Source organism: Typha latifolia, chromosome 10 (assembly GCF_019914945.1).
Source record: "Typha latifolia isolate L0001 chromosome 10, TyphaL0001v2, whole genome shotgun sequence".
Classification (NCBI taxonomy): domain Eukaryota; kingdom Viridiplantae; phylum Streptophyta; class Magnoliopsida; order Poales; family Typhaceae; genus Typha; species Typha latifolia.
The window spans coordinates 3135488-3149953 of record NC_133095.1 but is presented as its reverse complement, the minus strand read 5'-3'; the positions used below and the strand labels follow the sequence as shown (position 1 = coordinate 3149953).

The following is a 14466-nucleotide window of genomic DNA, read 5'->3' as shown; positions in this document are numbered from 1 at the left end:
CAGTGTTTCGCTTTTAATGTTTTCACTAAAAATGTTTCAACTTATTTCTCTAATAAGTTTTATATATAGACTCAAATGGATATTAATGTAGATATTTATAGAGACTCAATTGTGTTCATAATACTGGATTCAAATTCTATTAATATTGCTTATCCGTTTTGAGTTAGTTCCATTTAATAAGTTAAAAAATTATTTTTGTATATAAATTAGGTCGGATATAATTTCGGTGTTTACCTATTAGGATATTCTGAGCATATTATAGAATATGCGCCAACACATTGATTACTCACATCTAAAAAGCTACGTCCAAAATCGAATACAGAGTGCTATTGAGGTGGTTAAATACATATAATCAATATATTGGCGTGCACCCGACAATATGTATAAACCAATTAGAACAAGTAAATCTGCACCGAATAAGAACCCTTGACCTAATTTTGATTAAAAATATCCACTAGAATTCTTCTTTTCTTTTCTGTGGTGAGATGTCACTTCTTTATAGATTTGTGGACATCACTCATCACAACAAATTGCAAACCAGTGGTGGCTGGCACTTTCACATGAGGTTTGTCCACTTCTCAACCATGGCTTTAGGACAATATTCAGTCTTGGTTCCTCCCTAGCATGTTACAATGTACAAGATGTTGATGCTTTCATAATTCTAATAGTTAGATTAATACATATATGCATACTTATCCACCTTCTAATATTTGAGATAGGAGAAGCAACATGCACTAGAATAATTATTTTATACTAACATAAAAGAGTTTATAAAGGTATAAGTTAATTTAATGACATAAAGTTAAAATAATAATTTTGTAAATGACTAAAATATTCTTTATAATTGATGGATGAGAACAAAAGAAACGAAAGAGTAAAATGAGAGATTAGAATATTATCTTTTAAGAGTAAAAAGTAATTGATAAATATAAAATTATAATTAAGAAGAAGAGAGAAAAGAGAAGTAGGTATTAATATACTAGTATAAGATAATCTTAGTTAATATCTATAGGGAAAGTTTAATTTTGCAAAATAAAAATATTCTGGTGTGTAAGATACTTTACAATGGCATATTTATAACTGACTACTTAAATAATAATCACCACCTTCCCACATATATTATATTTTTTTACTTCTGTTACTGTGCTACATAAGATATATACTCTTTGTTAGTATCTATAAGAATATATATATATATATATTGCAATAACAATATATATATATAAAAGTTGGTTTGGTAGGTTGGAAAATTATATTAATTTGATATGATTCAATCAGTGCTTGTCTTCTTCCGGAGCAAAGATTCCAAAGGAATCATCTACAAATGGCTTTTAGATTAATTTTTTCCAGTGCTAATGTGCTATCCAAGAATATTAATAATGATCTAATTTAGATTTAATGTAAAATTTCAATTACTAGTAGATTGTCTTGCCTAGTATGAAAAGATCCATGTAGTTTAGGGGGATGCCAAATTATCATGAAAGAAAGAGAGAGAGATGCAAAAATAAAATAAAAATAATAATATAACCTAATATTTTAACCTTGTGATGGAAGTGCTTTCTGAAATTTTTTTTTATTATTTATGAGCTCGAAAGATAGATATGAGTTTCATATATTTGATATAAATTTTTATTAACTTTGAGCTAAGTTTTAAACTAAGCCCGTATATTATTAGTGATAGTTTAATTATAGAAGTAATTTAATTTAAAGAGTATTTTATTGTCATATATTCACTTAATCAAATTCATGAAGAGAAGTGAATGAAAATTGACTCTAAAAGTGAGTATCACGGTAATAGAAAATAAAGAGAAGTAAGTCTAGTATCATATTGGATATTTAAGAAATATTAGTATGATATATAAGTGATAAACTTTTTATAGGCTTTGGGCCCCAAAAAGAGTATCTATTTTGTGGGTAAAAGATAACTCACAAGATAGTGTCCAACACTAGACTCGACTATACATAATTTTATATTATGTAATCTATAAGTTTATTTAATTTATTTACATATTTTTTATCGGGTTTTTTTTGTAACTCTTAGATTGTTATTGCCGACACTACCCCTCTCTAGTGCCTAGTCTAGACTTTAAGTCATGTGCGTTGTCGAATAATTGCTCCAAACTACACTATCGAGCCATCAACTGAGTCAAGCCATTAAGCTAAGCCATCAAACCACCAAATAGTTTCTCCATAATATTATTTAAAGTTCGAGTTGAACCCATGACCTCTTTGATCACGGGAAGGCCAACTCTACTAAAGTTGATTAGTTTTTTTGAGAAACCTAACATCATCCTTTGGAGTAGTTTGATGTTTATTGATAGCTCAAAAAATCTATCAATAAGTTTTCCAACTTTGGAATGTGCTTCAATATCTCATATTTATGCAAAAAACTTCAAAAGATTTTGAGAATTTATTTAAAAGTATTTTACATATTATCTAGATATTTATTATTTGACCATTGTATTTTAACTTAAAAATAAGTTATTATATACATATTTAAAAATAACTATACATGCAAAATAATCTTAATATCTTTAAATAATCTTATGTATTTTTTTTGTAAATAATTGTATATTCTCTGCTGGCAAAATTAGTTCGAGAATATTTTTTAAGACATTAAAAATAAAATTTAAAGGTGGTATGATAAGCATCCATATGATAATATATGAACTTTTACTATGCTTTTGATAAATTTTCAAACATTTTTCACATGTTGCTCAGATGAAATTAGCACAATATAAATTATGAATCACTTGGGTTTTGCCATAATTGATAACAAATGAAGGCTTTAATTTGGCAGTTTATGAAATCAAAAAAGAAGAAAAAAAAAACTACGGTAAAATTTCTTGGAAAATTTGTAATGCAATATGAGCAATCGATGGTTTAAAAAAAAATCCCAAGTTCTACCATGAATCTTAAAGTCAAAAGTTAAAGATAAATTCAAACTTAAATATAATTATTTCCTTAGAAAAATGTAGGGAAATTTTTGAGAAACACTCTATCATGTATTTTTATTATTATTTACACTCTGACATAATTATCATTCCACCCCTATATTTTACTTAAAATACCCTAAAACTACCGTGTTGTTAGTTTTCTTAATGAACAATTACTATATAGATAAGTTAAAATAACTATAGAAGTAAAATGACCTTAATATTCTTTAATAAACTTGAGTAAGTTTTTTTTTAAGTTAAGATACAAATAAATAAATAAAAACTAGATTTTAAAGTCAAAATAGATATTTTTATTTTTATTTTTGAAACTAATAAAATATTCTTAATCTTATTAAGCTACGGGTATATTGCTTTCAAAAATTAAAATAAAAATTAACTCTCAATATTATTTTGAGGGATTAAAAGCGGATTATGGAGTTCGAACGATAGATATTAGTGTGAATATAATAAAGCAAAACTCGGGTGTTTCTTGTAAAATTTCCGAAAATATAAAATATAAATATAAAAGGAAGGAGAAGAGAGTGGAAGATAGAGACGAGGAGATGGAGCTTCGAGTGCTCTTGGGGGCGATTTCACTTTCCCTCTCCCTCTTTCTCTGTTCGGCGAAGGGGATCGGAGATGTGTTTGGGGAGGACTACGTACGACCAGAGCCTCGGGGAACCCTAAGCTTTCCGTGGAAACAGAAGGGTTCTTCCGATCCGCAACAAGTGAGATCCCTTCTTCCCCCTCTTTTAACGATCCGAATAGAAATTTGATTTGGAATGCTATAATTCGGAATCTTAATCTAATTTGGGGGTCCAATGTTGATTTTTGGAGGATCAAATGTGTTTTTGCTACTAATTTTATGTTCCGGGAGAAACCAAAGTTTCACTTGACGCCGAGTTATTCATAACCAAAGTTTGAGTTTTAGGTTAAGATTGGAACTGGGCATATGGGAATTTGGTTTGACCGGAGAAATTTTGAGACCTGGAAAGAAGATCTTGGGTAATTATAGTGTTTAGAGTGGGTTAAGAAGCTGCTGCTGGTTGCTATTTCTCAATTTCGCAGGTTATGTTGGTTGAGTGAATGAGGTCTTGGGTAGTTCTACAGGGAGAAGACATGGAAGAGGATATCAAACATAGGAGTAAGGTAGGATGGTTGAAGTGAGATGTTCATTATATCCTTAGTGATTATTTTATGCCTCTCAGATTAAGGGAAGATTTTATGTAATGCAAGATCAGTGACGCTTTAGATTTCTTAATCATAATTCATTCTTTTAATCTAATTGGAGTTTATAGTGGTTTCGTTATCAAATATTTGCCAGATTGGTAAGTAAGCATTGGATAGTACTTTGCTGCTTAAGCTCCAGTTCACTTTAAGAATAATTTTTTTCTTATTTTAGAATACAACTCCTTATTTTAGAATAATAGTTAAACATTATAATAACCTCAAAATACAAATACTATTTATCAAAATTATATTTTATATCACACACTAACCTAATTAATAATTTATTCTTAAAATCTATCCCATCAATCTACTTTATATCAAACCAAAGGGCATTCATGGTAATTTTATAACAAACAAAACAAATTTTTTTTCCATTTTTTTCTTCACTTTATATTACATCAAAGATAATTATTATATTTTTATTTTATAATATAAATGAACATAAGAATAGCTATTCCTAAAATAAAGACTTTGTTTTGGGAATAGCAAAGATAAATATCTATTCTAGAATTAGCCTTATTCCTCAAGTAAACGAGGTCTACAAGAGTGTTTATGAAATAATAAAGAGTAACTACCATTAGACATTCAAGATAATAAATATTTTGAGCAATTTATCTGTCAATGAAACATATAATGGTAAATATTTTGTCTCTTAAATATAAAACATATAACATGGTATCAAAGCTAATGTTCTGAGTTTAAATTATGCCAGACTTATTTGTCAAGTAAAAAAAAACATAAAAAGTTTTACCCATTTAAATTAAGTCTAATTCTTAGGTCTATCAAAATATCTCAGCCCCAAAATGATGGAAATATTAATTATAAAATATAAAATTCATTGTCCTCTATTAGCCTAATCTTTTGCTGTAGCTGATGAGTTAACAACTTAACACTATTGAAGTCATCCTAGTAGCTGGAGATCTTGATTCTTCAACTAAATCCTTCTTTTATACTAATTCCTATTTCCATGTCTTATCACTAAGGAGAAGTTTGAAGTTTGAACTTCAAAATTTATGTGATTCAAAATGTGCACATTGCTTTCAATCAAGTTGTTTATGGTTTTGGATGGCTGCACTAAAAGAATAGATGCATCAGCTACAGTGTTAAAGAAAGAAATTCTGTCTTGGCTAACTATGTGCTTGCAATGGAGGTGCCCATTGCACAGGCATGCATTTTTGTTTTTCCAAGTCAAAGACAATATCAACCTTAAACAAGTAGCTGTTATCAATGCGATGGGACCAGATTATTTCAATTATTAATAAAACAGGTTGTTATCCATTTGATGTACTTCTAAATTAGTTTGCTTTACATATTATTTCAATTTTCTATTTCTTTTCTTGGAGTACCTTGAGGTCTAGGCATACTCTGAGGCACCTACCTAGGGCAGTCTTTTATCTACCTATCAACCATCTATTTTCTTTGAAACGGTAATTTGTGACTAATTTTAGATCTGATAAACAGCTTGAAAGGATCTATAATTGCTAAAATTTAGTGACACAAAAACTACCTCATTTATGTATCACTGTCTTGGAGTGAACCATTATAACAGGTTCACTAGCAATTAACTCTTCATGCAGGTTCACATTTCATTGGCGGGAGAAAAGCATATGAGAGTTACATGGATCACTGATGATCAGTCTTCTCCATCAATTGTCGACTATGGAACGTCATCTGGAGTGTACGGATATACATCTCAAGGAGAGAGCACATCCTACAGCTACTTATTATATAGTTCAGGGAAGATACACCATGTTGTCATTGGACCTCTTGAAGCTGACACAGTTTACTATTACCGATGTGGAGGAGAAGGTCCAGAGTTCCATCTTAAGACACCTCCATCTGAATTTCCAATAACTTTTGCTGTGGTTGGTGATCTTGGGCAGACAGGCTGGACAACAACAACTTTAGACCACATAGGTCAATGCAAATATGATGTGCATTTACTTCCTGGTGATCTCGCATATGCAGATTACCAGCAGCACCTATGGGATTCTTTTGGTGTGCTGGTACAGCCACTTGCTAGTGCTAGACCATGGATGGTAACAGAAGGAAACCATGAGAAGGAGAGAATACTTTTCCTTAAATCTGGCTTTGATGCATATAATGCACGGTGGAAGATGCCTTTTAAGGAGAGTGGATCTACATCAAACCTGTATTACTCATTTGAAGTTGCAGGGGTTCATATTATTATGCTTGGTTCTTATACAGAATATGATGAATACTCAGATCAGTATGCTTGGCTAAGGGTTAGTTACTTATAATTGACTTCTATTGTTATCAGAGATCTCTTTTACTTCTCCCTATTATTTCATTGTCATATATGAAGTAAATTTATGGTAGGAAGATGCTGGCTTTTCTGGTTCTGACTTCTGAATAACAGCCACAAATGTCAAACATATCTATTACATGGTAAAAGAGATGAATGTACTTAAATATTGAGTTGAACAGACATAGAAACCCAATACAGTCTGCTTCCTCAGTTCTAAATAGGATACTAAGCAGTAAGCACTGATGTATAAGGTGCCTATATGTGCATTCATAGTTTCTTGTATTTATTAAATTTAGGTATGTAAACTGTCATAACATGCAGTAAGACAAGGGTATCTTTTGATCATATGGATCATATTTCAGTTCAGTAAGTTAGTTCTTACTTATGTATTAGTGTACAGGTTCTTAGCTTGTAGGATAGTGTCCTATATATGTCCAGTGAGATCTGTGGACTGCTGTTCCTGGAAGTACTAATCTTTCTCCATTTCTGTACAAAGTACAATATGTTGCTGTGCTGCTTTATCTGAAGCCAGAAAAGTTCTCATTCTTACAAGAATTGAAATTCTTTCATGACCATGTTTATAGGCCGATCTTGCTAAGGTGGACAGAAGGAGGACACCGTGGTTGCTAGCATTATTTCATGTACCCTGGTATAACAGCAATTGGGCCCATCAAGGCGAAGGTTCCAGTATGATGGCTGCAATGGAACCTTTACTTTATGCTGCTGGTGCAGATATCCTACTCTCTGGCCATGTTCATGCATATGAGCGCTCAGTATGTTCCAATTGCAACAATTTATTTGCAATATTCAATCAGATACAAAGAAACACTTATCCTACAATATGTTTGATTGATTTTCAGGAGCGAGCCTACAATGGCAGATTGGACCCTTGTGGTGCTGTACACATTACAATCGGGGATGGAGGGAACCGTGAAGGTTTGGCGCAAAGGTACCAACATACTAACATCTAAACCATTCCGACATTTTTCTAGAATTGATGAACTTATTCTTATTATCTTTTCTCAGAAGTCTATTTCTTTTTCTCTCTTTTTTTTTAAAGAAAAGATTGGGGATTAGACCCTCTCTTTTGTTGCTCAATTATTAGTTTGCTTGTGACAGATATCGCAACCCAAAGCCATCTTGGTCGGTTTTCCGGGAAGCAAGTTTCGGACATGGTGAGCTAAAGATTGTAAATTCAACTCATGCTTTCTGGAGCTGGCACAGGAATGACGACGACGAACCAGTAAAGTCAGATCAGGTTTGGATCAGTTCATTACGCAGTTCAGGATGCATCAGCGAAAGGACCCACGAGTTAAGGAAAATTCTGATGGCTCCTTAGATGACTAAGGGAGATTCTGATAGCTATATACGGGAACTTCATTTGCTAATAAAATATAACATCCTGATGTAAATATATGATAACATGAACCAAATGTAAGGTTCTCCTTATGTAACACATGAAGAAAAAAAAGATCAAGTGCAGTGCAGTTATGAACCATACTATCTACTATCTTTTTGTTTGTTTGTTTTTTTTGTGTGGAAGTGTTCTACTATCTAAGTTGGATCAATAGAAAGTGACTCAGTTTGACTGTTATAAAGGATTTTTGTGATTGCATCCAAATATTTCTTGCAGAAACCAACTGATGCTTTGTGAAATCACCTGTTATCCAAATAGTAATGTGAAGCTGCCATACCTCAGCTTACTCAAATTGAAATCAAAGAATAGAAACAGGATTTAAACAGCAATTGACATAAACAACAAAAAAATCAGTACATCCTTTGATCTATATCTCCTGTCCTAACTTTCAGGCACTAAAACACAACACTTCACAAAGATTAGAGAACAGCACCCATAATTGAGGGACTTCTCTTAGTTTTCCTATCTGAGCAGAACCTCTGGACTTAAAAAAAGCATCCAAAAGGCCATTACATATTTAAATGTGTTCAAATTTCCCCAGAAATATAAGCAATGCGGTTATTGTGCCATAGCTCTAAATTTCTCATCCTTGCAGTTTCTCTGATCCCTGATCATAGACTCAAAGACATCTAAGAGATTGTCCAATCCCCCCACATCATTCCCCAATCCCTTCAAGGCACAGACTATGCTCTCAATGGTAGACAAGCACCCGGCCTTAGGCTGATGCCTAACTTCGCTATACAAACTCTCCTTCCCGGGATCGAGCTTCAAGTGCGGCAAAAGCTTCAGCCATGGATTCTCATGGTACATCCGTTTAGCCTTAGCCCAAGTGCCATCCAAAACAACTAAATGCTTCACCTCAAAATCCACTGCATCCAAGCTGATCGATTTCTCGTACGGGAAAAGGACAGCTGATCCTGGAGGGATTGTAATCTCGTACTCTTGGAAGTCTTGAAACTCCTCGCTACCGCGCAACTGCTTCCGCTGCAGCTTTGCGACCATGAATCCATTTGAAGTGGCCTCTCGGCCGACCGGAGTACCTAAAACCGAATTGATACTGGGCTTTGCGGCTCGCTGGATGGTGATCTTGATTTCACTAGGAGAGCATGCGACCTGGCATTTATCCATGGTGACTGTTGGGATTTCTCCAGTACCGTCAAGATCTAACTTTTCCGTTTCAACGAGTTCCGAATTTTTGAAACCGCCGCCGCATTCGCCATTCTCACAACGACCGGCGGATCTCTGACCCGAATCACCAGAAATGGCCGTCTGGGCCGCCGAAAAATTCGATCTTGCGCGCGCATCTCTTGTCGTCGAGGAAGACCCGGAGCCTCGACTCGGCTCTAGAGGGCGAATCAGGAACCGGGCTTGGAAATTGACGTCGGTAACGTGGAACAGAGAAATATTTTTGAGCCCTAGCTTGGCGATTCTGGTGGAGTTGAGAGGGTGGCTCACCTCCAAGCTGTGCTGGAGGATCGTTACGCCGATCACGTTATCGATCGGCGGGGACTCGAAGCGGGAGCAGAGGCAGAGTCTCGCCGGTTTGGAGCAGGCGAGGCAGAAGAGTCTCTTGGAAGGGCCTTGGCTCCCCATATCTTCAGCGTTAGCGTTACAAGAGGATTGGATCTACGAGAGAGAGAGAGAGAGAGATTGGCGCAATGGCGCGTCTTTTGAAGGCAAACGAAGAAACCCTAGTTCTTATTGGACCTCAGCACTGTACTAGGCTTTTTAACACTGTTTAGAGCTAATTCTTTATGAATTTTATTTAGACACTGTTAAACTGAATTCATTTTTAGAGATAATTTGCACTAAAAGGTAATAAGAGTTTTAATTTTGCAGAATCACCCTTTTTTAAATTTTTTACTAGAATATTTTAAGTATATATATATATTTTTACTATTTGTCAAATCTATAGTCATTGTTTGATTTGAGACTGAGTACCAAATTTAATTAGTTAGTCTTATTTTTTAATCTTAATTTTAAAAAAATAAATATAAATAAATAAATAAATATTTAGTTACCAAACTAGTTTAGGAGTTTGGAGAAAGAATTTCTAAACTCAAAGAAAAGAAAGTGGAAGAAGATTTGGAGGAGACATTAATTTGGACCGACGGAATAGAAAGAAAAGAAGAGAAAAAAAGTGTAGATTTTTTTTTTCTTTCATTTTTTTTCGGTCATTATTTTTCTCTATTTATCTTAAAAACTTTATTTAAATGAAAACAAATATTTTTCTCTGCTATTTTTTTTATTTTTTTCTCTCGTATTATCTCCATCCACACAGCACGTTGAGATCCGGCAAATCATAAATAGTGAATTAGGATCTAAGTCAAGATGATTTCATGGGAAAATGCTTTTTTTGGGACAAAAGAACTACAGAATACTGACTAAATTTATTTAATAGTAAAAATACTGGGTGTGAACTGTAAACTGTGAAGTATAACATAACTAATAAGTAATGAAAAATTGCAAATTAACTCTAGCTGGCGAGTGGACGCCACGCTTTTTTCCGGTCAAAGTTCTCAAATCCACCAAAGAACACGTCCCTCGCACATTACCAACCCCTTTTCTTATTACTTTCTTTCTTCTAGGTAATTAGCAAGAGAACATTTCGTCGAACACCTCATTGGCAAATTCTTGTGCGAAAGGTCGAACTTTGGAGAGAGATCCGTACCCGAGGAAGAGGAGATGCACGACTTCTGCTTCACGATCCCCTATGGCTTCCTCCTCGCCGTCGGAGGAGTCGCCGGCTACTTGAGGAGGGGGAGCACCGCCTCCCTCGCCGGGGGCGCTGGCGCCGGCATCCTCCTCCTCCTCGCCGGATTCGTCAGCCTTAAGGCCTTCGATAAGCGGCGGAACTCCTACTTCGCCTTGATCCTTGAGACGGGTAACGAGATCCGATATCTCTGCTTCCTTTCCACTCTTTGACCAAATCCATCTCTTTGTCTCGTTCGTTTGGCAACTTGTTTTCGCACTTTGCTATGTTTGATGCTTGTTTTAGATTTAGATCTTGGATGGGTGCTCTCTTTTCTGGTTAAATTTTGAATTTAGTGCGGTGCGTAGGAATAGATCTACTTTATCTAGGAAATTGTTTGCAACTCTGGATTCTATACATTCATGCAGAGCTTGCTGATTAAGAATGGGTTCTGATTGAGGAAGACTTCTTCTACATCTTGATTCACGAGTTTCAGAACGTGAAAGAAATGACATAGGTAGATGTACTTGGTCATCGTGCTTTATCTATATGGTCTACTGTGTTAACACTTACAAAAGCATTCCTCCTCTCAATATACATTATGTTGTGAATGAGGGCTTACTACCAACTGATGTTTTTAATTTCTAAACTTTTAGGTTGGTAATGAAATAAATTTTATCAACATCTTAGCTAGCATTCAAACCGATCTAGTTATATTATTTCCTTTTGGTTTCATGCTTTGATTTTTAGATATGTCCGCAGGAGAATAATTGATTTTTTTTGCTCTGGTTGCGTATCTGTCTGAGCAATTGGGAGACCACTTTCTACTTCTAAGCAATATCCTTCCTTTTTGAGTGTGTGATTCAATGAATGTGAGGCAATGAAGTCTTTGAACATGTTATTCTCTTCCTTTTTCTTGATAGATGTATTATGACTTATTTGTTATATACAGTTTGCGCGCTGATATTAACATTTGTTATGGGGCAAAGATACATTGAAACCTCCAAGATAATGCCAGCTGGCATAGTTGCTGCTCTCAGGTTTGCTCAGTTGTTTCTTGTTCGGTGTGCAATAAATACCGTTGATGCATTATGAATCATTGCATTATCTTTGTCCCTATGGTATGCCTTACTAGCTAATAGTCAGGCACAAATTGGTTCTTACTAATGGTAGAAATTCTCTCAGCAAATGTTGGAAGGAATCTGGATCAGCTATCTTTTCCTTTCCTAAGAGCACTTTCATTCATAACTGAGTTACACTTTATTTTTCACCAATTAATTTGACCACATAGTGTGTGGTAACTGGAAATTTGTTGGCAAAGTGAGATTTACTGTAGTATGCAGTAAAAGAGAAGGAAGAAATAGAGGGAGAAAGACCTTGGAGGAAGGGATATAGAGGATGGGCATTAGACATGAAATGAAGATGCTCCACATGGTGGTGCACAGTAACTCGTAGTTATCTTGTTTAAATAAGCATATTGCATTGCAGGAGTAAATGAGAAAGTTGGACCCAAAGAAGGCTATGTCATATAGTCATATGGAATATTAAGGCATCCCAGTTATTTCATTGACTGAGTATTGTCTACTCCATGAGGTAAAAGAAAAGTTGCTGACACTTCTGACCCAACAAAATAAGATGACCAAAGAGTTTTAGAATTTAGTCCTCTATTTTGCTTTTATCCATCCAAGATGCAATGGATGCTTCCATACTCTAGGCGTGTGCTTGTCACACACAATGCTCATTGATACTCTAGCAATACTTCTTTTCTGAGTATCTGATTTATAAAATAACTATAACTCACATATGGCTTTGCTAATTATGGTATACTTACTGGATACATTTGAGAGACCTATGAAGATGAGTAAATATGAAGAAAGTAACTCTTTGTTTTGTTTCCGGTTAATTTCAGAGGTTTTTTTATGTCACAGCTGTTGACGGTATATTTTATTTGCAGGACATAAGTTTACAAATTTGAACTAGGCTTAAATCAGAATTTCATGCCAAATTGCAATTATTAACTATTGTTCTCCATAATACATATTCGTTATTGTTGCTAGGTCTGTATAGTCAAATTGGTAGTAACTTAGGTTGTGTTGTCTTCGCAACCAATTTTACATAAGGCTTTTTTATAAGTTTTCCTTAGATTTCGAGAACTTTTAAAAATACTTGTATAAGGATTGCTCCTTGCACACACCCAAGCAGGAAAAAGAAAAGGTAAGACAGGCGTCTCCTGTCTCATCATCATTACGTATCTCCAAGTGCTGTTAGCATATGTTTCAGCCTTGGAAACATACCTGAGCTGGAAGGACTTAAAGAACTTTAAGTGTGGTGAACCAGGTTTTTAGAGTTCATCATGTAAAAGCCTGAAAGGTTATGAGGTTGTCTTTCAAGGCATCTTAACAAGTGGTCAATTCTCTCCAAATATAGTCTTTATGCTATAACACTAGATGATAGGCAATTGGATCCACATGGAACCAGACCATTTAGTAAAGTGCTTGAGCAAGCGATTCCGCTTTTATTTACATCAGCTTTCAATCTTGACTCCAGGCTGTTTAAATTATAAGACTTGAGGTCTATGTTCAAGTTGGCAGTCTAGTCATTTGAAGCACTTCTTTCACCTATAGAAATTTGTAGCTAGTCTGCAAGCTGAAGGCCATTATCACTTGCTATTGCCTCTTTGGTTGCAAGAAATATTAAGCCTAGCTATATGAGGATAAACTTTACTGTCACAAATGAGATGCTCACAGAAATTTCTTGATTGATAGCCTTCTGCAGGTCGGTTATATTCTGTAAGACTATACATTGCACTCAAGCCTTTTCTTTTTCTGATTAAAATAGTGTATTGATTGAGATTAGTGAGATCATTTTTATCCCCTCAAAGATGTTTCTCTTTTTCGAATATGAAGTTGTACCTTATCTTCATACTTAAAATCGAAGCTAATATGATAGCCAACAGACTATCATTTGCTTTCTTTACCCTTTTTAATTGCAATATGGTTAATTTTCTCATTTTCTCTCTTATCATGGAAAGAGAAAAAGAGATTACCCACGATGAGTATATTATGCATTAGTACGCCTTGATTTCTTATGTTTTATTTATTTGATCCACTTGCAGTGCACTTATGTCCGGTTTCTACTTGTACAAGATTGCAACTGGTGGAAACCATTTCCCAGCGAAGGCAGAGTGAAGTTGGCAATTTAAGCTTACAATGTGTACTCTGTTAAGAAATAGGTGATCATGAACCATGTTCTTATTTCACAATCTTGGTTATATCAAATGTCGAACAATATTCCTATATTGAGTCAGTAAACATGCTTTAGATCTCATGTTCTGAATGTTTGGATGGACTAGAACAATTTAGCAGTAATTCATCAGAAATAATAACTCTTGATAGCAATATGAATTACGAAATAATTCCATTTTCTGTGCAACTCATTTGTGCTTAGTATGCTGTCAGTTTTTCTTATACCTGTACCTGATGCATGCCTTGGCAACGCTAACTCCTATTATTTCAGGTAGTAAAGTTTTGGCCATCAGATTTAAGTCTATCCGGGGACGACAATCTTAGAAGTACAGAGATGTTTGTATTAATCTTTCTTTAAACCCAACCTGTTAGACTGATGAAATATAGTCTTTTTTTTTTAGAGAAGTTGGATCTTAATGGCGTCCCATTAAACCGATGCCGCTAAGATTCGAATTCAAGTATATTCATACACCATCTCTTTGACAATAGTTAAGTTAAATGTTAACTTACCGATTACTATAAGGCGGCTTACGCTATAACGGAATGTAACTTTTATATTTATTATATTCTAATATTCTCGTGCACCTTTGGGCTTGGGATATCTTTGAGAGGGCCTAAAAGTGGGCTTAGATTATTTTTATATTTTTAAGCAACTATAGGCATAACAAATTTAAACA

At 34.5% G+C, this 14466-nt stretch overlaps 3 protein-coding genes across 3 annotated transcripts; 2 read left to right on the top strand and 1 right to left on the bottom strand.

The window, feature by feature from the left end:
• Positions 1-3434: 3434 nt before the first annotated feature.
• Positions 3435-8033, top strand: LOC140796854 (purple acid phosphatase 18). Its single transcript, XM_073150000.1, has 5 exons — positions 3435-3664; positions 5744-6412; positions 7020-7208; positions 7296-7384; positions 7555-8033. Exons 1-5 carry the CDS (start codon positions 3500-3502, stop codon positions 7772-7774), a joined length of 1332 nt encoding a protein of 443 aa, XP_073006101.1. The 5' UTR covers positions 3435-3499; the 3' UTR covers positions 7775-8033.
• Positions 8034-8166: 133 nt separating this feature from the next.
• Positions 8167-9536, bottom strand: LOC140796855 (uncharacterized). The gene has a single exon (XM_073150001.1). The coding sequence runs from the start codon at positions 9443-9445 to the stop codon at positions 8411-8413; it is 1035 nt and encodes a 344-aa protein (XP_073006102.1). The 5' UTR covers positions 9446-9536; the 3' UTR covers positions 8167-8410.
• A 781-nt stretch (positions 9537-10317) lies between these two features.
• LOC140796983 (protein FATTY ACID EXPORT 5-like) lies at positions 10318-13976 on the top strand. Its single transcript, XM_073150216.1, has 3 exons — positions 10318-10736; positions 11497-11584; positions 13660-13976. Exons 1-3 carry the CDS (start codon positions 10538-10540, stop codon positions 13730-13732), a joined length of 360 nt encoding a protein of 119 aa, XP_073006317.1. The 5' UTR covers positions 10318-10537; the 3' UTR covers positions 13733-13976.
• The last annotated feature ends 490 nt before the right edge of the window (positions 13977-14466 follow it).

Excerpts from the sequence above, each read along its gene's own strand:
- LOC140796854 (XM_073150000.1), top strand. The coding sequence starts at position 3,500 with ATGGAGCTTCGAGTGCTCTTGGGGGCGATTTCACTTTCCCTCTCCCTC. Across the intron at positions 7,209-7,295 it reads TTCATGCATATGAGCGCTCA|GAGCGAGCCTACAATGGCAG; the intron begins GTATGTTCCAAT and ends ATTGATTTTCAG. Across the intron at positions 7,385-7,554 it reads CGTGAAGGTTTGGCGCAAAG|ATATCGCAACCCAAAGCCAT; the intron begins GTACCAACATAC and ends TGCTTGTGACAG.
- LOC140796855 (XM_073150001.1), bottom strand. The coding sequence starts at position 9,445 with ATGGGGAGCCAAGGCCCTTCCAAGAGACTCTTCTGCCTCGCCTGCTCC.
- LOC140796983 (XM_073150216.1), top strand. The coding sequence starts at position 10,538 with ATGCACGACTTCTGCTTCACGATCCCCTATGGCTTCCTCCTCGCCGTC. Across the intron at positions 10,737-11,496 it reads CGCCTTGATCCTTGAGACGG|TTTGCGCGCTGATATTAACA; the intron begins GTAACGAGATCC and ends TGTTATATACAG. Across the intron at positions 11,585-13,659 it reads GGCATAGTTGCTGCTCTCAG|TGCACTTATGTCCGGTTTCT; the intron begins GTTTGCTCAGTT and ends ATCCACTTGCAG.